This window comes from Narcine bancroftii, chromosome 2 (assembly GCF_036971445.1).
Source record: "Narcine bancroftii isolate sNarBan1 chromosome 2, sNarBan1.hap1, whole genome shotgun sequence".
Taxonomy (NCBI): Eukaryota; Metazoa; Chordata; class Chondrichthyes; order Torpediniformes; family Narcinidae; genus Narcine; species Narcine bancroftii.
The window spans coordinates 204590662-204618270 of record NC_091470.1 but is presented as its reverse complement, the minus strand read 5'-3'; the positions used below and the strand labels follow the sequence as shown (position 1 = coordinate 204618270).

The window sequence follows — 27609 nt, the reverse complement described above, 5'->3', positions numbered from 1 at the left end:
AGTGGAGGAGGAACATTCAGGGTGCTGCTGAAGATTTCAAGGCCATGCAGCAGACTCAGATTTCAGATTTATTGTCAGAGTACATACATACAACCTTCTTCCTGCAGGCGAGGCAGAATCACCACTAATTGGTAGTGCAAAATAAAAACTGACTCAACGTGCATGTGAACAAATAAGCAGATAGTGAAATGTAAACAATATCATTGTGCAATACAGAGAGAATTTTTTTTATGTGCATCAGTAATAGTCCTTAAACGAGTCCCTGATTGAATTTGTTGGTGAGGAACCTGATGGTGGAGGGGGAACAGCTGTTCCTGAACCTGGGAGTGAGAGTCTTGTGGCACCGAAACCTCTTTAAGGATGGTATCTGTGAGAATAGAGCGTGTGCCGGGTGGTGTAGACCCTTGATGATCGCTGCGGCTCTCCGACGGCAGCGCTCCCCCATAGATGTTCTCGAGGGTGGGGAGGGCCTTGCCTCTGATGTCTGGGCTGGGTTCAGCGGTGCATACGCCTGCACAAGCGGCAGTTTGAAACCTCACAAACCACCCACTCCTCCCATTTGTGGTTCCCGTGTGGGCCTCACCACCACGTGCTTCAGAACATATGGAAGTGGAGTAAAAATAAGCTATCCTTGATTCCAAAAGACAGCCTAATATGATGAAAATAACTGTGACTAATCTCCAGAAGTACATCATTGGTTGTAAAGTGTTTTGATAAGTCCTAAAATTTCATAGCTTATTCCAAAGTGCAAGACGTCTACAATACTTGGCACTAAGTACCTGAAAGGAGTGTACTCAATTCCTTGATCCTAACATTACTAATCAAACATGAAAACATAATTGAAACAAAACGTCCTGATGCTGGAAATCCAAAACAAAATAAGTTGAGTCTGATTCTCTCCTCACGATGCTACCTATCCTGAGGAATACCATCTGGGAACTCTCCCACTGGATGGCATTAACATCAACTTCTATGGTTTCTGCTAGCCTACCCTTTGGTCTCCCTCTCTTCCCTTGTCCCTCTGTCTTCTTTCCTCCAGCTCTCAAAAACCCCTTCCCTCTCCTTTTTACAGAGCTTTTCCCCCCTCCCCGATGTCTGCTGTACCCTCCCTCCCTTATCCACCTGTGGGACCGTGCTCCTCCCCCTGTCCCTCACCCCCCCTCCATTTTGTTCAGGTGTCTGCTCATACCTTGTGTTACGGAGTCCAGAGGACCCCAAAAACCAGCAGCAATAGATATGCACCACAACACAAAGGGGTACTTAAACAAAAGTAGTTTTTAATTATATTTGAAAAACAGAATTAAACTTTAACTTATTACTATCAACTTACTTAACCTACTTAACCACCCTCAATACTAAGCGCAGGTGTGTATAATGTGTATATAGGTGTAGAAAAGTTCTTTGGATCACAGTCCAATCTCACTGGTTGCAGGCAATTCTTGTACTGTGCACAGAAGATAGCATTAATAAAGTTCACCAGGTTTTGGTGCTCAGCAGGCAAATGGTTACCACTCAGGAGGGTTCTGGTTGGTTTTCTGAGAGAGATTCCTTTTTGTTCCAGGACATCCACAACTGATTCCTTCTCAATCAGTCTTGCTGACGAAACTTGACCCCTTCAGGGTTCTCCAGATGATCCTCTTTCTTTCAGGTCACCTTTCAGACAGCCAGTCTTCTCCTTTGACCAGGCAGTCTTCCAAATGTTTGCCAGCTTGTCCCTCTGGAACCGATTTCTCTGTCTTTCCTTCTCTCTCAGCTCCCTCCCACTCTGAGAGCTAAGCTGTTCTCCCCTCTGCCTGCAAAGATCACATGCTCTCCCAGGCAGCACACTGCTGTATGTTGCTACTTTGTTGCTCTTTTGCAAATAGCACTCTGCAAAAGTCCTGCAAAAATTCTTTGTTTTAAAACGTTCGTGTGCAACCTGATCTAACAATTCCTCCCAAGCCACCTCTAAATATTCTGCCACACTTGATGAAGGGCTCAAGCCTGAAACGTCAGTTCTGTATCTTTACCTTTGCTACATAAAGGACACTGTTTGACCTGCTGAGTTTCTCCAGCATTTTGTGTTTTTATTTCAACCATGGTGTCTGCAGTATTTTGTGTTTTTGGTTTGGAACATTGTTGGGATAGAAAGATGAAAAACACTACACCTAGGCGATTGTATCGCACTTTGTTTACACAACATATACAGATGCATCACATACAGAAACACATGCACAAATTGATTTCCATTGGCATCCCAGTTCATTGGCCGTCCAATTCCCGGGAGAGGAAGCCCTTTGTGCCGTTTCTACTCGGCCATCCTTAACTGGGACACGACTCATGCCTGGGGATCGGAGTGTTCTACCGTCAACCGGAAACGGATGACTCTCTGCTGTCCCTTTTCCTCTGATCTTATCAGCACGCTGGCATCATCAAACAGCGGGGATATGAGCAGGGGTCGAGGCGGTTAATCCCGGGCGTGAAATGACGCCAGCATGCTGACAGTTTTCTTTTAACACTGGGCCCTGTCCCAGTTAACTCCTGGGACAAAGTGGCAGTAGAAAAGGGGCTAATGACTGCGATATGTGAGATGTGCTTTTTTTTTTCCTGCCCATCCCACGCAGAAGGATTTCTGGGAAATCAGAGGCAGAAATACAGGACGGAAGGCCATTCAAACACTCAGATTCCTGAAGAAATATTTTGATTTCTGTGAGCTAATAGATAACAAGTAAATATCAGGCACACCACTCTTAACTATTTAATCAGTGAAATAATCAGCCAAACATTTGTGAAACGATGTTACTTCATAGGCACTAAACAAAATGGTTAAGCCACATTCAATAATACCACTGTTAAAGATTAATTGATCAGCAAAACATTAAACAAGGGTGTGAATCAGTGGTTTTCAAAGTTTTTTCTTTCTACTCACTTGTCACCTTAAGCAATGCCTGTGCCATAGGTGCTCTGTGATTAGTCAGGGTGTGGGTGGGAAGGGAAGGCTGAGAATCACTGCTCTAGACCCAAATATTTTGAGTTATGAAACCGTGCACATAACAAGTCAATTAGGTACGATTAAAACAGTGGTTTTCAAACTTTTTCTCACTCACATTTCACCTTAAAAGCGATCCCTTTCCAATCACAGAACACCAATGGCATAGGGATTGCTTCAGGTGGAATGTGAGTTTAGGGGGGCAGTTTGAAAACCACTGATTTAGATCCTAATGTAACCTTAGACAACCCTCTTCACTGTCCAATATGCAGTAAAAACCCCTGGTATCCAGCACCTATGGGAATTGGTAGATGCCAGATAAGTGCATTTTCCAATTGCTTGAGACTTACTCTTATAATGCCTGATTAGTTAAGAATAAACATTTTAAAAGACAAAAATACTCTATTGTACTTACCCTAAACCAGTGGTTCTCAACCTTTTTCTTCCCACTCATATCCCACTTTAAGTATTCCTTACGCATCAAGGATTATGGGGAGAAACCTGGAGAGTGGGGCTGAGGGGGAGGATGGATCAGCTCATGGTTAGAATGGCTACCAGCGATAGCTGGCTCCTCGGGACTGTGGCCTAGTCCTGCTCACGCTGCCTTGACATAATTTACAGCGTATCAAGGCATGACTGATGCTGGGAATCTATACTAACTCAGGGAACAATTTCTTCTTGGGTTCCATGGGCTGACTGGTCAAATTTTAAGATCATTTAAATTTCAAACTGCACTGAAAACAAAAATCAGAATTTCCACAAATGATTTAAACATTATTCACAAGATGTGGGTGCTATCGACAAGCTTGGTACAGCAAGATCCCTGTTTATCAGTAATTCAAGCAACCAGCAAATAAAATCATGGAAAATAAATGGGTAAAAAATAGGGAGGTTTAAAATTGGCGTGCCTCGTCGTTAGTTGTCCATTCATGTAACACGCAGTCTCAAACAGCTGGGAAATTCATTTATCCGAAATCTACCAATCCCTGTAGGCGCCAGATACCAGAGGTTTTGGTTCGTTCCTAATTGCTCTCGGAGAGACGATGAATTACCATGCTTCTGAGCGAGTATATCTCCAGAAGACATAGTGGTATTTGGGGACAGAATTCCATGCTTCAACACTAGAGACTGCAGAGGACTGATGATAGGGAAATGCACCAACCTGTCCATTGTTGGCCTTCTCCACTGCTGGAGTGAGGCCCACCGTGAACTCGAGGAAGTGGCTTCCTCTACATTGGCAAGATGAAGCACAGACCTGGCAACCAGTTTTCAGAGCACCCTCCTCTGTCTGCAATGGCCATCCCAGACTCTTACCAGCACGTTACTTCAACTCCTATTCCCATTCCCACGCTAACCTGTCCATCCTCGGTCTTCTCCACTGCCAGACTGAAGCCCATCGACAACAGTACCTAAACAAAAAAGCAATGGGATGAACAATTAATGTTCTCATTTCAGGTACCCATTCCCTCTTGAGTCGTAGGAAGTACGGAGAACAAGCAGTGAATTCATGGAATTTGTACAGATTAAAGAGGAGGAAGTGTTTGCTGTCTTAAAGTAAATAAGGGTGGATACATCCCCAGGACCTGATAAGATATTCCCTTGGACCTTGATGGAGGCTCGTGTAGAAATTGTAGGGGCTCTGGCAGAAATATTTAAAATGTTTTAGCCACAAATGTGTGTAATTGGGGTTAGCTCAGATTGTTCCGTTGTTTAAAAAATGCACCAAAAGTAACCCTGGAAATTATAGGCCAGTGAGCCTGACATCAGTGGGTAGGTAAATTATTGGAAGGTGTTCTTCAAGATCATATATACTTCACAATTATTTGGAAACACAGAAACTTACTACGACTCTGGCCCATTTCCTGAGTGAAGACCTATGATAAAAAAAGTCATTTAAGATTTCCCACATCTCTTTTGGCACCACTCTTCAAGGGGACCAATTCTGTCCCTTACTATCATTTTGCTCTTAATATACCTGTAGAAACCCTTAGGATTTCCTTCACATTGTCTGCCAAAGAAACCACATGTCTTCTTTTAGCCCTCCTCAAGTACCTCAGTTGCTCCATGTTGCCTACATCTGCTATAAACCTCTCTCTCTTTTTCCGAGTCAAATCCCAAATATCTCTCGAAAACCACGGTTCCTTTCTTACCCACCCTCTACAGCAGTGGTTCTCACCCTTACTCTTTCCATTCACATCCCACTTTAAGTAATCCCTATATCACCTGGGTTCTGGGATTAGTCAGGGATTGGTTAAAGCATGATGTGGGTGGGAAGGGAAGGTTGAGAATCACTGCTCTAGACCCAATTGTGACTGAAATATTTTGCTTGAGAAAAATTGCCATTGCCCTTTGGAGATCTGAAACTGCATTTAGGGACAATTAAAACAGTGGTTTTCAAACTTTTTCTTTCCAACCACATCCCATCTTAAGCACCCCCTTACTGATCACAGAGCACCAATGGCATCAGGATTACTTAAAGTGGAATTTGAGTGAAAAGGAAAAAAATTGAGAACCACTGGTTTACAGACTTAACTTTTAAAAAGTAAATCTAAAACTGTTCATGAGGATAAGGAAGAGAAACTATTAGCTAGCCAATTAAAAGTTATACAGCTAAACAACTTATTACAGGGATCCATAAGTCTGACAGTAAGATTACAAATGATCATGCTGAAATAAAGGAGACTTTTTCCCAGTTTTATTTTAATTTTTCACAGTTCTGATTCTATTTTGATCAAACTTCTATGATGCGATTCTTGGATAGATTGAATAGTCCCACTGTCTCTTCCGAGAACGCTTAAGCTGGAACAGCCTATCTCTGTGAAATTTTCTAAAATATTTTCCCACCTATTGACACCTCAATTAGATTTAGTTTTATCTCAAATCCTTACAAGTGGGAAGCTACCAGAAACATTTTATGAATCCTCAATTTCTTTAATACTTAAAAAGAACTGTTTCTCGTATAGACCAATTTCCCTTTTAAATGTGGATATTATCTAAGATTTTAGCCACCAGGCTACAAATTATTATACCTCTTATTAGCTTTGAAGAATAGACTGGGTTTATATTTCCTTAGATGCTGAAAAAGCATTTGACAGGGTGGAATGGGAATATCTATTTACTGTGTTAGGAAAATTTAATTTTAGTCCCCAATTTATCTCCTACAGCTTCAGTTTTTACCAACTCAATTAAATCCAAACTTTTTAAATTGTATCGTGGAACTAGCCAAGGTTGCCCTTTAAACCCTTTGTCATTTAACCTGGCATTAGAATCTTTAACCGTGGCCTTTTGACCATCGGATGAATTTTCTAGAATTACCAGAGATGGAGGTGTCCATGAAGTATCTCTTTATGCGGATGACCTTTTGCTGTATGTATCGAAACTGGATCCCTTTGTTCTATGTCTTCTTCGGTAATTTGGTCCACTTTCAGGATAGAAATTAAATTTACAGAAAAGTGAGATGTTTGTATTGGACTCTTCTAACTTTTTAGACTCTCCTGTTCCTTTTAAAATTGTCAATAGTCAATGTAATTATTTGGGTCTTACCTGTTTAAGGAAAATTTTCTTACCATAACTGATTCAGTTTAGAAGTCTTAATGGTCTCCACTTTCGATGTCCTTAATTGGACATGTTAATATTATTAAGATGAATATCCTGCCACAATTTTTATACATTTTTCAAGCTGGACCAGTTTTTGTTTCTAAATCCTATTTTGATTCTTCGGACTCCCTTATATCTTCCATTATATGGAATAATAAGCTTCCCTGTCTTTTAAAAAAAACCTTCCTTCAAATAATTAAGAAAAATGGAAACTTGGCTTTACCTTATTTTAGATTTTACTACTGGGCAGCTAATATCAGATACACTATTTTTTGGATTCACCATTAGGTTCTTTCAGCTGCTTCAGGTTGGATTAATTTGGAAATTAATATACTAAGAAGTCCATCCCTTATTTCAATACTTGGACCTCTTTTACCTTTCTCTGCTCATAGATTATCAGATAATTTTGTTGTTAGATTTACATTAAGAATTCAGGAAACAATTTGGATATCATAGATTCTTATTAGTTAGTCAAGATATTGGATATTATCAATGGTCTAACTTAGGCACCGATCTTTCTTGTCCATAATCTTGCCTCTTTCGAACAACAATTTGTTAAATTTAATGTACCCAGAGACAATTATTTTCATTATTTATAAGTTAGGTATTTTTGAACTCGTTATCTTTGAGACTTTCTCGGGACATGGAGTTTAATGTTATTGGGAAAATATATAATTTTCAACTGGACCATAAATAGCTGTTGTCTGCCCGGTAAGAACTACATTTTTCTTTCTTTGGCTTGGCTTCGCGGACGAAGATTTATGGAGGTGGTAAAAAGTCCACGTCAGCTGCAGGCTCGTTTGTGGCTGACCAGTCCGATGCGGGACAGGCAGACACGATTTACATTTACGAACTACATTTACTATCTAAGGATAATACCCTGGATGGAATTTAAAAACTATGGGAACAAGATTTCCAACAAATATTTTCTGAGACTAAATGGGATTCTATTTCAAGATGTATTCATTCATCTTCTCTTTGTGCCAGACTATTACAATTTAAAACCAGATTGGCTAAATTCTATCCAAGATTGGCTTCTATATGCGATAAATGTAAAACTGAAGACAGTTCATTGTATCATAGGTTTTGGTTACGTCCTCCTCTTCTCAATTATTGGGAAGGCATGTTTCGTAAACTATCTTTAGTTCTTTATAGTAAATTTGGCTCCATCTCCTTTTATTGCCGTGTTTGGAATATGTGGCCCCAAATGATCCAACATCGAATTCTTCACCATCTCACATTGTTGCATTTGCTCCCCTGATGCCCAGAAGGGCCGTACTAATGAAATGGAAAGATGCTGTCCCTCCCTCTCACACTAAATGGCTGTCTGGGACCATGCCTTTAGAACACACATGTCAAACTCTGGCCCGCAGGCCAAATTTGGCCCGCGATATAATTATATTTGGCCCGCAAGATCATTTCAAAAATGCATTAGAGGTGGCCGGCTGGCCGCCGCGCCAGTATAGTGCATGCACAGTAATACAACAAATCCCAGAATGCATTGGCATCAGCCTGCTAATCGCCCCCACCTCCTCTGTTTACGTTGCAGGGTCGCACCGTGGACTCTGGTTTTGGGTCCTGGCCGGTGTCAGGGGAAGCCAAGGCCACTTCCCAGCGCCCGGAACCGGAGGCCTCAGGCCTGACCTTGCCAGGACCGTTGCCCACTCCCCCTACCTGCCGCAGGCCAATCCGCGACTCACGGTGACGGGGCCGCTGATCTGCCGAGATGCCGCCCTGCAGCGAGAGCCGATGCCCCCGCACTGTCGTTGTCCAACTCGATCGCCCGCAAACCCCGCCCTCCCGCACACAGGCCTGAGTAAGTATCATGAACTTTAATCTCAGGATAAAATGATCTTCCAACAGTTTCATGTCACAGTGATAAATATATTCCTGGTTAAAAATGGTCCTGCACATGGATACAAGCTCATTAGGCATAAAACTTGAAAAGTGTGTAAATCAAAGGATATCTGTACCAATGGAAAAAGGGCATGGCAAATAACCCTGCTAGAGTTCATGCCCACAATCAGTCACCCATTTGATTGTTTCAGGAATCATGTTATTCTCCCACATTCTCAATAGCCCTCAGATTTTACTATTCGGCAGCACACTAGCAACATTTGACAAATCCTCTATAGAGAAATATTATTTATTGAATATTTTATTTTTCATTTGTTAATGCTTCTGGAAAGAGTTTATCCAAAACTATTATTAAACATTTATTTTAATAAGAAAAAGTTTAACATTACATACGTTGAAAGAAGAGAAAACATGCAGATGTTGTTGAAAATTTTCAATAAATATTTAGTTCGGCCCTCGACTTAGTCCAAGTTTTTAATTTTGGCCCTCCGTGAATTTGAGTTTGACACCCCTGCTTTAGAACAAATGAGATGTTCCACCCTTGTAAAGAATGTAAACTTTATTTATTTATGGGGTCCTTTCCTTAATTATTTCCCAAATCTGTAAGATGAACTCATTTTTGATTCTTGACCTCATTGTTAATTTTTTTTTTCATTATTAGACAGTGGACTACAACATCCTCTGTAGGTTGTTGATTAAAACCAGTTTCCTCTTATTTTCTTTTTGCATATACTCTTTTTTAAATGGATATAAAGGTTTTGACATTACTGATATTAGTATCATATGAATTTGATTATAGTTCTATTCATATTTATTGACCTATGTAACATTTTCTAAATGAAACTAATAAAAATATTGAAAAAGAAAACCAAGGTTTCCCTTTGCCTGCTAACCTTGCCTTTAATCCTTGCCTATACTCTCAAAATTTCACCTTTGAAATGGTCACAGGGAGTATGTAAAAACTCTTGATTCCAACCTGGGCTGCTATGCTATCATGCCATCCTATTTGACTTGCCTGTGCAGTCAAACTGGAAATGTGCTTGTAGTGGAACTAAAATGTGACAAGAACTGTTGAGAACTGGAAGCGATGTATGGGGAGAATGAATATTCTGTGCATAAATAGTTAAATTTGGTTTCTTCACTGAAAATCTACTGTTCGTTGGTGTAATTCAGCTGAATGAAATCTCATTTTTAATTAAATTCCCCTTGGAAATAGATTAATCAGACCTGTACAATTGCCACTGGACTGACCTCACCTAACAACCTCTCTCCACGTTGACCCTCTGTTCTACCCAGTCCCAGTAGTAAATGCTCGGCAACCATGGCCACTTTATAAAGCACTCTTTGATGTGTACGGTTTGCTGGGAGTCCCAGTGGCCTATTTACATCAACTATTTCTGTTATGAACAAAAACACAAGCTCCAAGGTTGTTCTCAAAAGATTCCATGCCTTCCAAAGTGCCAGACTTGGCGGGATCACAGATTAACTCTTTCCTTCCAGTCCAGTATGCAGCAGTCATCCACCTGCCTGCACAATGACTGTTGCCCCACAGTCTCCTGCAAGGATTTTTTTTGCAGGTCTTAAAGATCATTACTTTCTCAGTATTTCATGAGAAATCGGAGCAAGAGTCGGCCATATGACCCATTCAGCCTGCACCCCATTCAATGAGATCATGGCTGATCTCCACCTACCTGCCTTTTCCCCATAACCCTTAATTTCCCTACTTTGTATAAATCTATCTAATCTGTCTTCAATCTATTTACTGAGGTCACCTCCACAACTTCAATGGGCAGTGAATTCCACAGATTCCCCACCCTCTGGGAAAAGCAGTTCCTCCTCATCTCCGTCCTAAATCTACTCCCCTGGATCTTGAGGCCATGTCCCCTAGTTCTCATCTCCCCCACTAATGGAAACAACTTTCTTACCTCTTACCTATGACTTTCGGTAAGATCCCCTCTCATTCTTCTAAATTCCAGCGGGTACAGTCCCAGATCACCCAATCTCTCAAAATGCTAGCCACAGCTCAGTGGATCATTTTCTCACCAGTGAGATGGATTGCTTTTGATTTGAAACCCATTTCTAATCTGAATTTATTTTCATGAATTTGTTGTTTAGTGGCAGCTTTACACTTTATTGTGATGTGGCAATTCAAATCAATAAATTGGTGCAAAAAGGTCGTGTCTGTGGTTCATTGTACATTTAGAAATCTGATGGCCAAGGGGAAGAAGCTGTTGGGTGTTCTTCTTCAGGCTCCCGTACCTCTTCCCTGAGGACATGGCCTGGGCGATGGGGGACCTTGAGGATAGAGGCTGCTTTCTTGAGACAACACCTCTTGTAGAGGTTCTGGATGGAGTGAAGACTGGTGCCCAAGATGGCACTAGCTGCATTTACAACCGTCTGGAGCCTCTTCCTGTCCTGTGCAATGGCCCATCCATATCAGACAGTGATGCAATCAGTCAAAATGCTCTCCATGGTAGAATGTTCTCCACACTCATAGAAATTTGCAAGAGTCTTTGGTTACATACCAAATCACCTCGAACCCCTCACAAAGTACAGCCATGGTGAGCCTTCATCATGATTGCATCGATATGAAAGCCCCAGGACAGATCTTCAGAGTGGTTGACACCCAAGTTCTTAACCCTTTCCACTGCTGGCCCCTGGTTTGTGGCAAAAAAATCTGGGCTGGTGTTCGTGGCAAATGTGAGGGAATGTCACTCTGACAGGTTCATCATCGTTTAGATGGGACACTAAACCAATGGTTCTCAACCTTTTTTTCCCACTATTAACCTGCGCGGTGACCTTGAGGTAGCTATGGATTTGGACCCTTCTTTTCTTCCACACTGTTAAGTATCCAACCATTATCCCTGTGCTCTGCCTTCAAATTTAACCTTCCAAAATGCATCACCTCACACTTATCACAGATTAAACTCCACCTGACACTTTTCTGCCCAAATCTGCATTCTGCCTACATCCTGCTGTAACCTAACACAACGTTGAACACTATCCACATTAGAGAGGATTCAGAGGAAGTTTCACTCCAGGAATGGAAGGGTTATCATATGAGGACAATTGTATGATTCCTGCCCTGTACCTGTTGGAATTTAGGAGAATGAAACATTTTGAATGTTGAAAGGGATGGACAGAGCAAGTATTGGTTCCCATGGTAATGGAGTCTAGGACAAGACAGCACAACTTCACAATTGAAGGGTGTCCAGTTAGAACACTTAGAACAGTGGGATTTCTTCAGCCAGAGGGTGGTAAACCTCTAGAATTTGCTGCCATGCGCAGTTGTGGAGGCCAAATAGTTGGGTGTATTTAATGCAGCATTTGATAGGTATCTGAATCGTCAGGGATTCAAAGGGGGAAGGCAGGAGTGGGGCTGAGTGGGAGAATGGATCAGCTCTGAATAGCCTATTTGTGCTCCTATGTGTAAGATAGACAAGGCAGGGCAGGACGGTTAGCACTGCAGTTAGCACAACACCATTACTGCGCCAGCGGCCAAGGTTCAAATCGGGCGCTGTCTACAAGGAGTTTGAAATTTTTCACAGAGTCTGCGTGGGTTTAATCTCACCATTCAGAGAAAAAGTACTCAGGTCGATTGGGTGTAATTGGGTGGCATGGGCTTGTGCGCCACAAGCCCATGCATATTTATGTATTAAGTATGTCTAAACTTTTCAACATATACATAGATGTGAGGGGGTTGGAGGGTTATGGGCAAGGGAGCGGGTAGGTGGAACTAGTGTAGTTTCATGTAGATCGGTGCGGACTAGAAGGGCCAATATGGCCTGTTTCCGTACTGTAAATTGTTATATGTTATATGGTTATATGTGTGCCATGTCTACATGCTTGCAGTGTGTTGTGCCAAAGACTGCAGAACGCTATTTCGTCGGGTTATATTTATACAATCAAATGATAAACAAACTTGAAGACGAAAGCCAATCCTATTCTACAAGATCTCAATGGATCAAACGGCTTGGTCAATTACAAAAAAATGCTGAAAAAACTGTGAAAATTCTGAGCAGGCTAAACCTATTTTCAATGCTCCTAACGATGCAACGTCCTGTTAAACTCATCCCTTGGCACTGAGGATGACTTACTTCCCCTCATTTTTTTTTTCTGGTTGTGAAGTGATCGATGAGGCAAATTTAAATTTCAAGTTTAGACATACAAGCACGGTAACAGACCCTTTCAGTCCACAAGCCCACGCCACACAATTACCACCAATTGACCTACACCCCTGGTATGTTTTGAAGGGTGGTAGGAAACCAGACTGCACAGAGGAAACCCAGGCAGACATGGAGAGAAACATACAAACTCCTTACAAACAGCACCAGATCCAAAACCCGTTGCGCTAACCGCACTGACTGAGCAGGTGAGGTAGTCGTCCTTCTGCTAATTATCCAGGGTCTCCATGTGCTCTCAGCCCCCTTATTCTCCTCATTGTGCGGTCCTGGGCCAGAGGGTCCCAGGAGTTAGTGGGGATGCCGCATTGCTTCAAAGAGACTTTGAGCCCGTCTTTGAATTGTTTCTTCCATCCAGCCAGAAAGATCTATCCATGACTGCTTGCAATGCAGTGTCTGTTTTGAAGTCTAGTGTTCAGCATGAGAATGTCGACTCCAAATTGGCTTTATTCCTGGGGTTGTTGGCCTGGAGAAAGCACTGGCATTCAATTCATTTTTTCCAGTGAATCTGAAGGATATGAGAGATACCATTAACGTTACAGAAGAAATCCAAAAATCCGGATACCAGAAATCCGGACGACCTGAGGATCTGGACTTTTCAAAAACTCTCAAACTTTTTAAATTTAATGAGCTTTTGCATCTGTAAGGAGTTTGTAAATTCTCCCCATGTCTGCAAAACACTGCAAGCATACAGACACGGCACATTTTTTGAAAATTTAGACCAGTTTTAAAGAGAAATAAAGCCAACACTTGACAAAAATGTAAACATAAACGTTTTTCACTGCAATAAGTGTGTAACTCTTGAAATTATGTTTAAAGATAAACATTGTAAAAGAAAACTACTGTTTAAAAATACATTTCTTTGTGATAAGATTATTAGTATTAAGCGTTGTCATTTATTGCCACTGTGTATCGGTGGCACTTATGGATGTACCCATGCTCGCACACACATAAAAGATCGCTAAACTTAAAAAGATTGAGAGTCTGGATTCTCGGCTAGTGCGGATTTCTAGCAGATTTTGGACTCTTGCTGTATCTCCAGCTTACAGGAAACTTGCTTTACATATAAGCCATAATCAAGCATTTTGCTTTGTGGCAATACAGATCACACCATCAAATATGGCAAGCTTGGATGGGACTGGTGAGAAGTGTTGGACGGTTCACTGCTATTCACTCTGCTCAAGGAGATGACGTGGGGAACATTGCAGGGGCATTATAGACATGGAATTCACTTCCCTTAACTCGCTGAAAGGGAGCAGGAAGAATTAATTCACAGTGATCATCATCCGATTGTACAAGCACATGGCATCTTTCAGCTGTGCTCATCGGAGAAGAGATCCAGCACCACCGGCTTCTTCCCACGGGCAGTGAGAACGCTGAACGAACAAAGGAACTGCTCGCACTGACCTCCGAGACTCTCGTACTCATGAAACAATATTTATTTGTATGATGAATACTTGTACAATTGGATGATGATAAGCTTGACAACCCAACGAAACAGCGTTCTCTGGTCATCGGTGCAAAAAAAACCACGCAGACACACAACCAGACATCACACACATACAAACGATAGATATGCAGGACTGCAAAATATGCAGTTTAAGTGGAGTTGTCCCCATTTTAGATATGCAGGACTGCAAAATATGCAGTTTAAGTGGAGATGTCCCCATTTTAGATACGCAGGACTGCAAAATATGCAGTTTAAGAGGAGTTGTCCCCATTTTAGATATGCAGGACTGCAAAATATGCAGTTGGTGGAGATGTCCCCATTTTAGATACGCAGAACTCCAAAATATGCAGCTTAAGTGGAGATGTCCACATTTTAGATACGCAGGACTCCAAAATATGCAGCTTAAGTGGAGATGTCCCCATTTTAGATACGCAGGACTCCAAAATATGCAGCTTAAGTGGAGATGTCCCCATTTTAGATACGCAGGACTGCAAAATATGCAGTTGGTGGAGATGTCCCCATTTTAGATACGCAGAACTCCAAAATATGCAGCTTAAGAGGAGTTGTCCCCATTTTAGATATGCAGGACTGCAAAATATGCAGTTGGTGGAGATGTCCCCATTTTAGATACGCAGGACTCCAAAATATGCAGCTTAAGTGGAGTTGTCCCCATTTTAGATATGCAGGACTGCAAAATATGCAGCTTAATTGGAGATGTCCCCATTTTAGATACGCAGGACTGCAAAATATGCAGTTTAAGTGGAGATGTCCCCATTTTAGATACGCAGGACTCCAAAATATGCAGTTTAAGAGGAGTTGTCCCCATTTTAGATATGCAGGACTGCAAAATATGCAGTTGGTGGAGATGTCCCCATTTTAGATACGCAGGACTCCAAAATATGCAGCTTAAGTGGAGTTGTCCCCAATTTAGATACGCAGGACTGCAAAATATGCAGCTTAAGTGGAGATGTCCCCATTTTAGATACGCAGGACTGCAAAATATGCAGTTTAAGTGGAGATGTCCCCATTTTAGATACGCAGGACTCCAAAATATGCAGTTTAAGTGGAGTTGTCCCCATTTTAGATACGCAGGACTGCAAAATATGCAGTTTAAGTGGAGATGTCCCCATTTTAGATATGCAGGACTCCAAAATATGCAGTTTAAGTGGAGTTGTCCCCATTTTAGATACGCAGGACTGTAAAATATGCAGTTTAAGTGGAGATGTCCCCATTTTAGATAAGCAGGACTGCAAAATATGCAGTTTAAGTGGAGATGTCCCCATTTTAGATACGCAGGACTGCTAAATATGCAGTTTAAGTGGAGTTGTCCCCATTTTAAAATGATTGAATTTTGTGGTGAAGGAGCCTTAGTAATTTAAAAAGAAATCACAGTTACACATCATCTCCCGTGAACAAGTCTGAAAGGAATTTACAGGTCTTTAATTATTCCTTTAAAGAACCATCCATACTACAATGCAGAAAACACAACAGCCATTTAACGTCCTGCAAAGTTTCACAACCAGGAATGAGGTGCCTGATAGATCACTTTTTTTAATGTTGGCTGAGGGATAAATATTCGCCAAGGACACAGAGAGAGTTCTATTTATTTTATTCAAACGGTGAACAAGAGAGGTTTTAACACCTTATCAGAAGCGCAGTCCTTTCTGTAAAGCCTGTTCAGTAACTGAAAAGGATTTCCTTGGGCACTGAAATTTGCCGGTCTCTGTGGAGGTGAAACTGGAAAGTATCCTCAAAGGGAAAAGCTGAGACATACCCTACTCATTCCGCTCTCTCCCTTCTTGTCCCAACCATTATGACATTTTCATCCTTGCTTTAAATTCCATGCTGACCTTGTCTCCTCCTAGCACTGCATCCACCTCCATGCAGACACCTCATCAGTGATGCATCAGATTTCAATGACGCTCAGCCTTCTACACCATTCTTCCCTCAGTGCTGGTCAACAAGCTTCAAACCCTGGGTTTCTGCAACCACACCCCCCACCCCCCCGAGCCCTGCCCACAACTGGATCCTTGACTTCCTCAAAAGACCTCAATCAGTACAAATGGGAAACCACATCTCCTCCTCACTGACGATCAACATGGGTGTACCTCAAGGATGCGGGACTTAGCCCCCTGCCCTGCTCACTGTGCACCCAATTCCAATGCTATCTACAAATTTGCCAATAACACTACTATGGTTGTCAGTCAAATCCCAAAGAGCAATGAAGAAGTGTACAAGAGGGAGATAGATCAGCTGGTTTGAGTGGTCTCACCACAGGAATCATGCACTCAACGTTAACAAAACCAAGATGCCGATTGTGGACTTTAGAAGGAAATCAGGAGAACGCCAATCATTGAGGGGTCAGCAGTGCAGAGGGTCAAGAATTACGGCATTGTTAGCGTAGCAGTTAGCTCCAGCAATCGGGACTGGGGTTTGAATTCTGTGCTGTCTGTAAGGAGTTTTTAATGTTCTCCCTGTGGGTTTTCCCCGGGGGCTCCATTTACTCCCATTTTTCAAATCGTACTGAGGGTTGTAGGTGTAATTGGGTGGCACATATTTGTGGGGCAAAATGCCCCACTACCCTGCTGCATGTCTAAACTTTAAATTTTAAAAATTAATTTCAAATTCCTGGGTGTCAACATCTCCAAGGATCTGCCCTGGAGCCTCCATGTCAATGCAATCACGAAGAAGGCTCGCCAGTGGCTATACTGTGTAAGGAGTTTGAGAGATTTGGTTTACCACCAAGATTTTCAATAACTTCGGCAGGAGAGCACTCTGGCTGGTTGCATCACTGTCTGGAACGGAGGTGCCAACACTCAGGACAAGAAAAAACGCCAGAGGGCTGTTAACTCGGACGGCGACATCACAGGCACCACTTTTCACTCCATTGAGGACATCTACAAGAGGTGGTGTTTCTTAAGAAAACAGCCTCTATCCTCAAGGACCCTCACCACCCATGCCCCCTTCACTCTGCTACCATCAGGAAACAGGTTCAGGAGCCTGAAGACAAGTAGTCAGTGGCACAAGGACAGCTTCTTCCCATCCCATCCTGAATGAACAATGATCCCTGATTCCTGAATGAACAATGAACTACAAACACCTCCTCACTTTGTCTTTTTTTTTCTTTCCCTATTTTTATTTTGGTACAGTCTTTTTCTATAAATGTTTGGACTGTGATACTGCCACAAAACAGCAAATTTCGCACATGTTCATGACAATAAATTCTGATTCTGGTGCCTACAACTCGTCAGTGATCCATCAGAGAGCTGTTCAACGGTATCCATGTCTGCAGTAACTTAGGACCCAACCCCTGAAAAGGCCTTCCTAAACTTACCTACTTCTCTCTCCTCTTTGGCCAAGCGTTTGGGCAATGGTCTGAAAAGATCTGCACAGCTTCATCTCAAATTCTGTCTGAAAATGCACCTTGGGACACTTTACTGTACTGAAGGTCCACCGTGAGCACGTTGTTAATGAAGCCAGCACATGGACCGACTCAATGCCTCTCCCCACTCTCGCCCAAGACGTGCTCCAAGCACGTTCAAAACGTGGGCCATTGCATCGAGCAGAAATGACTTTCCCTGAGGTCTTCACAGTTTTTTCTGCATTCTGATGCTGATTAAATAAAAATGCGTCCAAGTTCCTCACTCTCTCCTCTGAATGGTCCCTTCTCTTGGCTTGAAGGCAAGATTCCAGTTGATATCACTTCTCTGTAACTGCAACTGTTTGCCATGTCTGGGAATGATTAAAAGAATCCATGGAAGAAACTCCATCAACTTCAGGGGCCCTGCTGACAACAAATCAGCAAACCGGACCCCTTCGTCTAACTCAAATAGAAGTACGGATATGCGTGCAAAGCAAAAATGTCTGCAGAAGCTTTGAGCGTGGTGAATACACAAATGTGCTGGAGAAACACAGCAGGTTCTGCAGCATCCATATAAGGCCAAGATGTTTCTGGTCTGAGCCCATCGTCCATGTTTGATATGAATATGGAGAGATTTAAAATTTTGAAGGAGTTCCAGGAGTAAGATAATTCTGTCCTGTACAAGCCATTCACCTATGACAGAAACCATTCCACAGATGATACTATAGCCTTGTCCCTTCACTCTGTCCCCACCAGCCTGGAGAACAACACCACATCAACTTCAGCCTGGCGTATAATATGATCATCCCCCAGAGGCTGGTGGAGAACCTGTCCTCACTGGGATTCAACACCCCCCTCGATAACTGGATTCTGGGCTTCCTAACGGAAAGAGCACAGTCCATCTGGGTTGGTAGCAGAACGTCGAGCACCGTCACGCTGAGCACTGGCACACCTCAAGCCTGTGTGCTCAGGCCGCTTCTGTTCACACTGCTGACCCACGGCGGCATCAGCAGATCCAGCTCCAACAAAGCCAGCATGTTAACAGATGACAGAGCAGTCATCAGCCTCATCAACAACGATGAGTCGCACTCCAGAGAAGAGGTGGAAAGCCCTGTGATATAGTGTGAGAATAACAACTTAAGTCACAAAGTGGATAGGACAGAGATGACTGTGGACTTCAGGAGGACCAAGTATGACCTCCCTCTGCTACACATCAACAACTCTGTAGAGGAGAGAGTGGAGAGACCAAGTTCCTTGGAGTTCAATGAACTAGTGACCTATCCCAGACACTTGACGTCCCCTCACTTGTCAGGAAGGAACAACAGCGACTGCACTTCCCGAGAAGACTGGAGCGGGCAAGGCTACCAGCCACTGTCATGTCTACCTTCTACAGGAGCTCTATCAAGAGTGTCCTGGCTGGGAAATCACAGTTTGGGGACAGTTACTGCAGAGAATTGGATCGGAGGTCAATCCACTGGACCAGAAGAGCGGCAGAGAGAATCCCCCCCACCCATCAACATGATCGACTGGGACTGTTGTCTGAAGAGGCCACGCAAAATCATTGAGGACCCCCTTCCATCTCACAAACAGCTTCTTTCAACTGCTCCTGTTGGGAAGGAGATCCAGGGGGATCAGAGACAGCACCACCAAGCTGAGGAGCAGCTTTTTCCCACGGGCTTGGAGGATGTTGAACGACCAAAGGAACCGCTCACACTAACCTTGAGGTTGTGTGGATGTTTTGCCCCGAGGACCAGAGAACTCAGTTTTGACACGTTGTAATTGACCAATTAGATGATGATAAACTGGGCTTGACTGTAGCACTATTAATTAACTCTCCTTGGATAGGACTGACATTGAGATCATACATGTACAAATCCTCCACCTGTGATAAGGGTTAGAGTGAATGCAAGCAGTCTCTTTCCACTGAGGTTGGATGAGACAAGACCAAGAGGACATTGGTTAAGGACGAAAGGGGAAGCGTTTCAGGAGAACATGAGGGGGAGCATCATTCAGAAGGTGGAATAAGCTGCCGGCACAGGCAGTGAATATGGGCTCAATTTTGATTCTTATGAAACATTTGGGCAGGTACATAGATGAAAGGAGGATGGAGGGTCAAGGACTGAGTGCAGGTCAGGGGAACAAGAACCATAGAACACTATAGCACAGACATCACCCCCTTCAACCCTCTAGTCTGTGCCAAACCATTTATTTGCCTAATCCCAGTGATGTGCACCTAGGACATAGCCCTCCATACTTCGCCCATCCATGTACCTGCCCAAATTGTTCTTAATTGCTAAAATTGACCCCACATTCACAACCTCAGTTTGTTCCACACTCCCACCACTCTGTGTGCAGTTCTCCCTCATGGTCCCACTAAACATTTTCCCTTTCGCTCTCAACCCATGACCTTTGGTTTGTATCTCACCTACCCTCAGTGGAAAAAGATCATCTGCCCCCCTCATCATTTTAAATACCTCTATCAAATCCCCTCATTCTTCTACACCCCAGCAAATAACATCCTAAGCTATTTATCCTTTCCCTGTAACTCAGTCCCTGAAGTCTGGGCAAGATCCCAGTAAATCTTCTCTGCGCTATTTCTATCTTATTGATATCTTTCCTGTAGTTCGGTAACCAAAACTGCCCGTAATCCTCCAAATTTGGTCTCACCAATGTCTTAAACAACTTTATCATAACATCCCAACTCCTGAACTCAATATTTTGATTTATGAAGGCCAATATGCCAAAAGCTCTCTATGGAACCTTATGCCACTTTCAGGGAAATATGCATCTGTATTCCCATCTCTTTCTGTTCTACTGCATGCGTCAGTGCCCGACCATTCACCATGTATGTCATTTCTTGGTTTGTCCTTCCAAAATGCAACACCTCACACTTGTCTGCATTAAATTCCATCAGCCATTTTTCAGCATATTTTTCCAGCTGGTCCACATCCCTCTGCAAGCTTTGAAAACCTTCCTCGCTGTCCACAAAGCCTCCAATCTTAGTGTCATCTGCAAACTTGCTGATCCAATTTACCACATTATCATCCAGATCACTGATATAGATGACAAAAAACAGTGGTCCCAGCACTGATCCCTGAGGTCCACCACTAGTTACAGGCCTCCAGTCTGAGAAGCATCATCCACCACTACTCTCTGACTTCTCTTGTCCAGCCATTGTTGAATCTAGTTCACTACTTTACCATGAATATCTAACATCTGAACCTTCCTGATTAACCTCCCATGTGGGACCTTGTCAAAGACCTTACTAAAGTCCATGTAGACAACATCCACAGCTATCCCTTCATCAACTTTCTTGGTAACCTCTTCAAAAAACTCTTATAAGATTGGTTAAACATGACCCACACACAAAGCAATGTGATCAGATCCTGGCTATCCAAATAATTGTATATTTGATCTCGAAGAAAAACCTTCCAATAATTTACCTACTATTGACATCAGGCTCACCAACCTATAATTTCCAAGGTTACATTTGGACCCCATTTTATACAATGGAAAAATGTGAACTACCCTCCAATCCCCTGGCACCACACCCATGGCTAAGGACATTTTAAATATTTCCACCAGAGCCGCTGCATTTCCTACATGAGCATCCCTCAAGGTCCGAGGGAATATCATCTCAGGCCTGGGGGATTTATCCAACCTTATTTGCTTTAAGAAAACAAACACTTCCTCCTCTTTAATCTGTTTCGATTCCATGTCCTCACTGCTTGTTTTCCTTACTTCCCACAATTCTGTGCCTGTTTCCTGAGTCAACACTGATGAATAAAAACATTTAAGATCTTCCCCCATCCGTTCAGGCTCCATACAAAGTCGATCACTCTGATCTTCAAGGGGACCAATTTTATCCATTACTATCCTTTTGTTCTTAATATACTGGTGGAAACACTTAGGATTTTCCTTCACATTGTCTGCCAAAGCAACCTCATGTCTCCTTTTGCCTTCCTGATTTCTTTCTTGAGTTTGTCCTTGCATTTTTATTTGCCTCAAGTACCTCATTTGCACCATGTTCCCTATACCTTCAATACACCTCTCTTCTTCTGAATCAGATCCCTAATATCCCTTGAAAACCAAGGTTTCCTATGCCTATTCTTGCCTTTGATCCCAACAGGAACATACAAACTCCGTTCTCCCAAATTTTCTCCTTTGAAGATCCTCCACTTACCTCGCACATCCTTGCCTGGAAACAACTTATCCCAATCCATGCATTCAAGATCCTTTCTCATTTCCACAAAATTAGCCTTTCTCTAATTTCAACTTGAGCACCAGACCCATCCTTCTCCATTATTAACTTGAAACTAATGACATCATGATCTCTGGAGTCAAAATACTCCCCTGTACATACTTCTGTCACCTGTCCTGTCTCGTTCCCTAATACAAGATCCAGTATTGCATTCTCTCTCATTGGCACCTCTATATATTAATTTAGAAAACTTTCCTGAACACATCTGACAAACTCCAAGCCGTCCAGCCCTTTATGGTATGAGAGTCCCAGTCAATATGTGGAAAATTTAAATCCCCTACTATTACAACGTTATGTTTCCTGCAGCTGGCTGCTATCTCTCTAAAGAGTTGTTCCTCCAGTTCTCATTGACTATTGGGTGGTCTATAATACAACCCCACGAGTATGGACATAGCTTTCCCATTCAGCTCCACCCATGTGGCCTCAGTAGAAGATGAGCCCTGTGACCTGTCCTGCCTGAGCACAGCTGTGATATTTTCCCTGGTAAGCAATGCCACTCCTCCCCCTTTCACCATTCTATCATATCTAAAGCAACGGAAGCCCGGAACATTCAGCTGCCAGTCCTGCCCCTCCTGCAACCAAGTTTCACTAATGGCCACAGCACCATAATTCCACATGCTAATCCATGTTCTAAGCTCACCTGCCTTTTCCACAATACTCCTTGCATTGAAATAGATGCACCTCAGAACATTTCCACCATATATGCCCCATTAATTTCCAATGGTTCATGCAATTTTCACATAATCTTACCCTCTTCCACTCCTCTGGCACTCCGGTTCCAATTCCCCTGCAAATTTAATTTAAACCCACCTGCAAATCTAGTTTAAACCAACCTGAGCTGCATTAGCAAATCTTCCCGCAAGATACAAACCATCCTGTGGGAACAGGTCCCACCTTCCCTGGAAGAGAGCCCAATGATCCAGAAATCTTAAGCCCTCACTCCTGCACCGTCTTTAACCACGTGTTAAACTATGTTATCCTCCTATTTCTAAAACCTCACATATTGACTTGGACTCTCATACCATAAAGGGCTGGACGGCTTGGAGTTTGTCAGATGTGTTCAGGAAAGTTTTCTAAATTAATATATAGAGGTGCCAATGAGAGAGAATACAATACATGGCACAGGTCGCAATCCTGAGATCACAACCCTGGAGGTCCTGTCCTTCAACCTAGCGCCTAACTCCCTGGCTCTCCTTGCAGGACCTCCTCACCCTTGATTCTTTTTTTCTTTGGCTTGGCTTCGCGGACGAAGATTTATGGAGGGGTAAATGTCCACATCAGCTGCAGGCTCGTTTGTGGCTTACAAGTCCGATGCGGGACAGGCAGACACGGTTGCAGCGGTTGCAAGGGAAAATTGGTTGGTTGGGGTTGGGTGTTGGGTTTTTCCTCCTTTGTCTTTTGTCAGTGAGGTGGGCTCTGCGGTCTTCTTCAAAGGAGGTTGCTGCCCACCGAACTGTGAGGCACCAAGATGCACGGTTTGAGGCGATATCAGCCCACTGGCGATGGTCAATGTGGCAGGCACCAAGAGCTTTCTTTAGGCAGTCCTTGTACCTCTTCTTTGGTGCACCTCTGTCTCGGTGGCCAGTGATAGAGGTATTCAAATTATTCGAGGGCGAGATAGAGTTAAATGCAAGTACTTTTTCCACTGAGGGTTGGTGAGATACAAACCAGAGGACATGGCTTAAGGGTGAAAGGAGAAAAATTTAGGAGGAACCTTTGGGGGAACTTCTTCACACAGAGAGTGGTGGGGGTGTGGAATGAGCTGCCAGCAAATGCGGGCTCTATTTTCACATTTTAGAAAAATATGGACAGGTACATAGATAGGAGGGGTCTGGAGAGCTATGGGCTGGGTGCAGGTCAGTGGGAATAAGCAGAATAGTTCAGCACAGACTAGAAGGGGCGAATGTTCTATTGGTGTTCCTCTTATTTGGGTGTCCTCGGTTTGGCAGCTCATTCAATAAACTCATGAATTCAGCACCAAAACTGCCAGCCTACATTAGAACATCCCACAGTGATCTCTTTCCACCTTAAAACAAAACTGTGGACCATCTTATGTGGCTTTACCTGTACCCTACGGTCAGCATCACACCCACACCCACTTGCATCGCTGCTGGTACAAACCGAACGCTATACCAGGCTTTGCAGTGCCTAAGCACAGGACGAGTTGCGCAAGCAACTCAGCCCCGTTTCATTTAGTGCTGGTTCACCTTGGTTGCCGGGGAGATGACTTTCCTCGCTGTCATTTGGTAGGTGACATCATGAAGTGAGCAGGTCAATGCCCCAGAGATTGCTCACGGTGAATGCTCACAGAAAACTTCAGGAGTGTATCTGTCACCAGCATGAACTCGCCACATAAAAAGTAGATCAGTGACACGGCATCATGAGTTATTGACTGTATCTCTTTTGATGATAATCCACCAATGTCTCTCAGCAACCCCTTCTCCATGCAATTCCTGATATTAACCTGTCACTCATTCTGTTGGAAAACTAAAAATGAAATAATTTGAGAGGAATTTTCCCCGCAGAGCTGCAAATCTTAAAAAAACATTTTAACTATCACAAGCTGCGGCTGGTCCAAGGCAGAGAAACACTGAAGATGTAGCAGCTAAAGAACACAAGAGTGAAAAAAAAATGTATTGATGGATAAAAAAAACAAAGAATACTTGTGTGGAGCAAAAATTTTAGCATGGTCAACTTGGCCTTGTTCCTGTGCTGTAAAATTCTCCGTAATCCTGGGATGAATAGCTCCTGCCTATTGTGCTTGACGGTTGGCTGCTGTTCTATTCCAGGGGTTACAGCCAGTGACATTGCTTGACGCCACCTCCCCCAAGATTTTGGCGCAACTTAGGGGCCACGCAGCAGTGCAAATTAATGTGATTTAGGACTGGGATGCCAGATGTAACGTGACAATTAATCCAGGGTTAACGTAACTGATAAAGTAGTTGTACATCCTCCACAGAAAACCATCTTATTTGCCAAGTATAAAATCCGAACCTTAATATCCTGTGGTATAGAGCACTGCATAAAGCTCTCACATAACTCCTACTACTAAATATTTTTCTTCTGAAACTTATGTTTGAGGAACTGAATTAATACTTTTCTTTGGCTTGGCTTCGCGGACGAAGATTTATGGAGGGGGTAAAAAGTCCACGTCAGCTGCAGGCTCGTTTGTGGCTAACAAGTCCGATGCGGGACAGGCAGACACGGTTGCAGCGGTTGCAGGGGAAAATTGGTTGGTTGGGGTTGGGTGTTGGGTTTTTCCTCCTTTGCCTTTTGTCAGTGAGGTGGGCTCTGCGGTCTTCTTCAAAGGAGGTTGCTGCCCGCCAAACTGTGAGGCGCCAAGATGCACGGTTTGAGGCGTTATCAGCCCACTGGCGGTGGTCAATGTGGCAGGCACCAAGAGATTTCTTTAGGCAGTCCTTGTACCTTTTCTTTGGTGCACCTCTGTCACGGTGGCCAGTGGAGAGCTCGCCATATAACACGATCTTGGGAAGGCGATGGTCCTCCATTCTGGAGACGTGACCCATCCAGCGCAGCTGGATCTTCAGCAGCGTGGACTCGATGCTGTCAACCTCTGCCATCTCGAGCACCTCGACGTTAGGGATGAAAGCGCTCCAATGGATGTTGAGGATGGAGCGGAGACAACGCTGGTGGAAGCGTTCTAGGAGCCGTAGGTGGTGCCGGTAGAGGACCCATGATTCGGAGCCGAACAGGAGTGTGGGTATGACAACGGCTCTGTATACGCTTATCTTTGTGAGGTTTTTCAGTTGGTTGTTTTTCCAGTTATATTAAAACAATAAAATTGTATTACAAATCTGTCCCACATAACTTACATTAACAGCACAGCAAAGGAAGCTAACAGCCTACTCCAGTCACCATTTACAACAGCTGACGACCAGAAAAGTCTCAGTGCTCCCCTTCGGGGTCCATCTGCCCAGTCCAACAGGCCTGTTAAAGGAGCCAGCGGTGGTTTATTTTAAAATATGCCAATAAAATGTAAACCTTTACTGGGTCATTGGCTTTTAAAACATTGTGACAGCATCACTCCACTGGCCAATGGGACGGTTGCTAAAGGACTATTGAGGTAGTAAGCTCTCAATGGTAAGTTTCAGACTTGGGATAGTCTTGTACAGCGAGATTAGCTCAAAACCTACGTTTTCAGAGGAAATTCTGAGGATTGCCTTACACAGCAACATTCTGCCTAGTCCCACTGACCTGAACCCGGACCATAACCCTCCAATCCATGGACCTGTCCAAAGTTGTCTTAAATGTCTAAATCGGCCCTGCATTCGCCACTTCAGCTGGCAGATGGTTCCACACTCCCTCCGTTCTCCGCGTGAAGAAGTTCCCTATTAAATATTTCACATTTCACCCTTCTGCTGGGTTCCCCTAAGACTGGAGCTCCAATCCCAGTCAGGGAGTGCTGCACAGTCAGAGATGAGTACCAAGATTCCCAGACTGGAGTATCCAATAGACAAGTTCTGCATTCAAAGAAGTGCTGAGAGGACAATAAACTGATTCGAGGATTGGTTTTGCCAGAACCATTCAGCTCCAGACCTCATTGAACCTTGGTCCAAATTCCAAACATGACATGAGAGTCACTACCCATAACATCAAAGCAGCATTAGACCAAGCATGATATTGAAGTAAACGGGGCATCAGGAGTAAAACATGCCAGGTTTGTGTCACATTTGGTGCAGAAAATAAATGTCACTGTCAGAGGTCGACAGAGTAAAATACACTCAGAAATGCTGGAGAAACTCAGCCAGTCTCACAATGCCCATCGAAGGCCAAGATATATGACATTTTTGGCCTGAGCCGTTCTTCAAGGTATAAGCAAAAAGCAGGCACACATCTTAATTAAACACTACAGATTATGGAGGAGTCCAGACCAACACCCAAAAGGTGTTAATTAGATGATAAGAGCAAAGGTAAGAATTGATTTTGGCTCAGTGAAAGGAAACAGAGAGAAAAGGGAAAAGAGAGAAAGAGGCAGAACTAGAGGGAAGGAGACAGGGTAGAAGGGGAGATGGGGATTTCTTAATGGAAACCGGAAAAGTCAATGTTAATGCCATCTGGTTGGAGGGCGGTCAGACAGAAGATGGCAGATGGTTATCGTGCAATATTATGGTTATCCCTCCAAATTGTGGGTGGTTCAGTCTGGCAGTGCATTAAACCATGGACAGACACATCAGCAAGGAATGGGATGGGTAATTGAAATGGGCGGCTACTGGGAGATCCACACGATTGCGGTGGACGGAGCCGAGGTGCTCAGCGAAGCGATCTCCCAGTCTGTGCCCGGTCTCTCTGATGTAGAAGAGATCACAGTGGGAGCTGACTCACAAGTAAAATACGTTCCAGTGGTGGGCCACTGCTTCAAGAATTTCACTGAGCAAAATTGCATAAACCTAAATCAGAAATCTTGGAAATGTGCTTTGGGTGTGGTGTGGAGATGGGAGCCTTTGTCCACTCAGTCAGGCTGTGCGCACATCTGAGATCCTTTGAGCAGGACTTGGGAGAGAAAAAAAATTACTCAAATGGATTTTCCACAGGATCCAGAATTGTACCTTCTGGGTAACATTATGGGTGGGAGTTTTAACCTGTCTAAGTACCAAAAAAAAAATTTTAATATTTTATTTATAATTTTACAAACTCAGTGTCAACAATCCATAATAATAAAAACACACTGCACTTTCCAATTATATATAAGCTTCATCATCAAGACCAATTTTCCCCCTCCTCCCTCTCATCCTTCCTCCCTTATCCCAATTAATATATCCAGAGACAAAATTAGACAATTACCCTGAAAAGAGAGAAAGCAACAATAAATTAGTCCTCATCCCCTATAGCATTTTACAGTGACCCTTTACCTTGCAGACATATTAGGGACATAAGAGCCAAAAAGTAAAACAAAACAATTACACATAAAAAAAA

General features: G+C 43.2%; 1 protein-coding gene across 5 annotated transcripts in view; it reads right to left on the bottom strand.

Moving 5' to 3' along the window:
• LOC138755018 (insulin receptor substrate 1-B-like) overlaps positions 1–27609 on the bottom strand; it is a 130926-nt gene that overhangs the window by 26798 nt on the left and 76519 nt on the right. For 3 of the 5 annotated variants that reach the window (XR_011351991.1, XR_011351992.1, XM_069920161.1), the window contains exon 3: positions 4324–4377. The exons of 1 other annotated variant lie outside the window; for it this stretch is intronic. Coding sequence is in view for 2 of the 4 variants with exons in the window: in XM_069920161.1 (XP_069776262.1) it covers positions 4324–4377 (54 nt within the window). In the remaining 2 variants the exon portion in view is untranslated. Of the gene's footprint in view, positions 1–1320; positions 2694–4323; positions 4378–27609 lie in introns of those variants that run through there. One more of the 5 variants, XM_069920160.1, reaches the window with a different exon arrangement.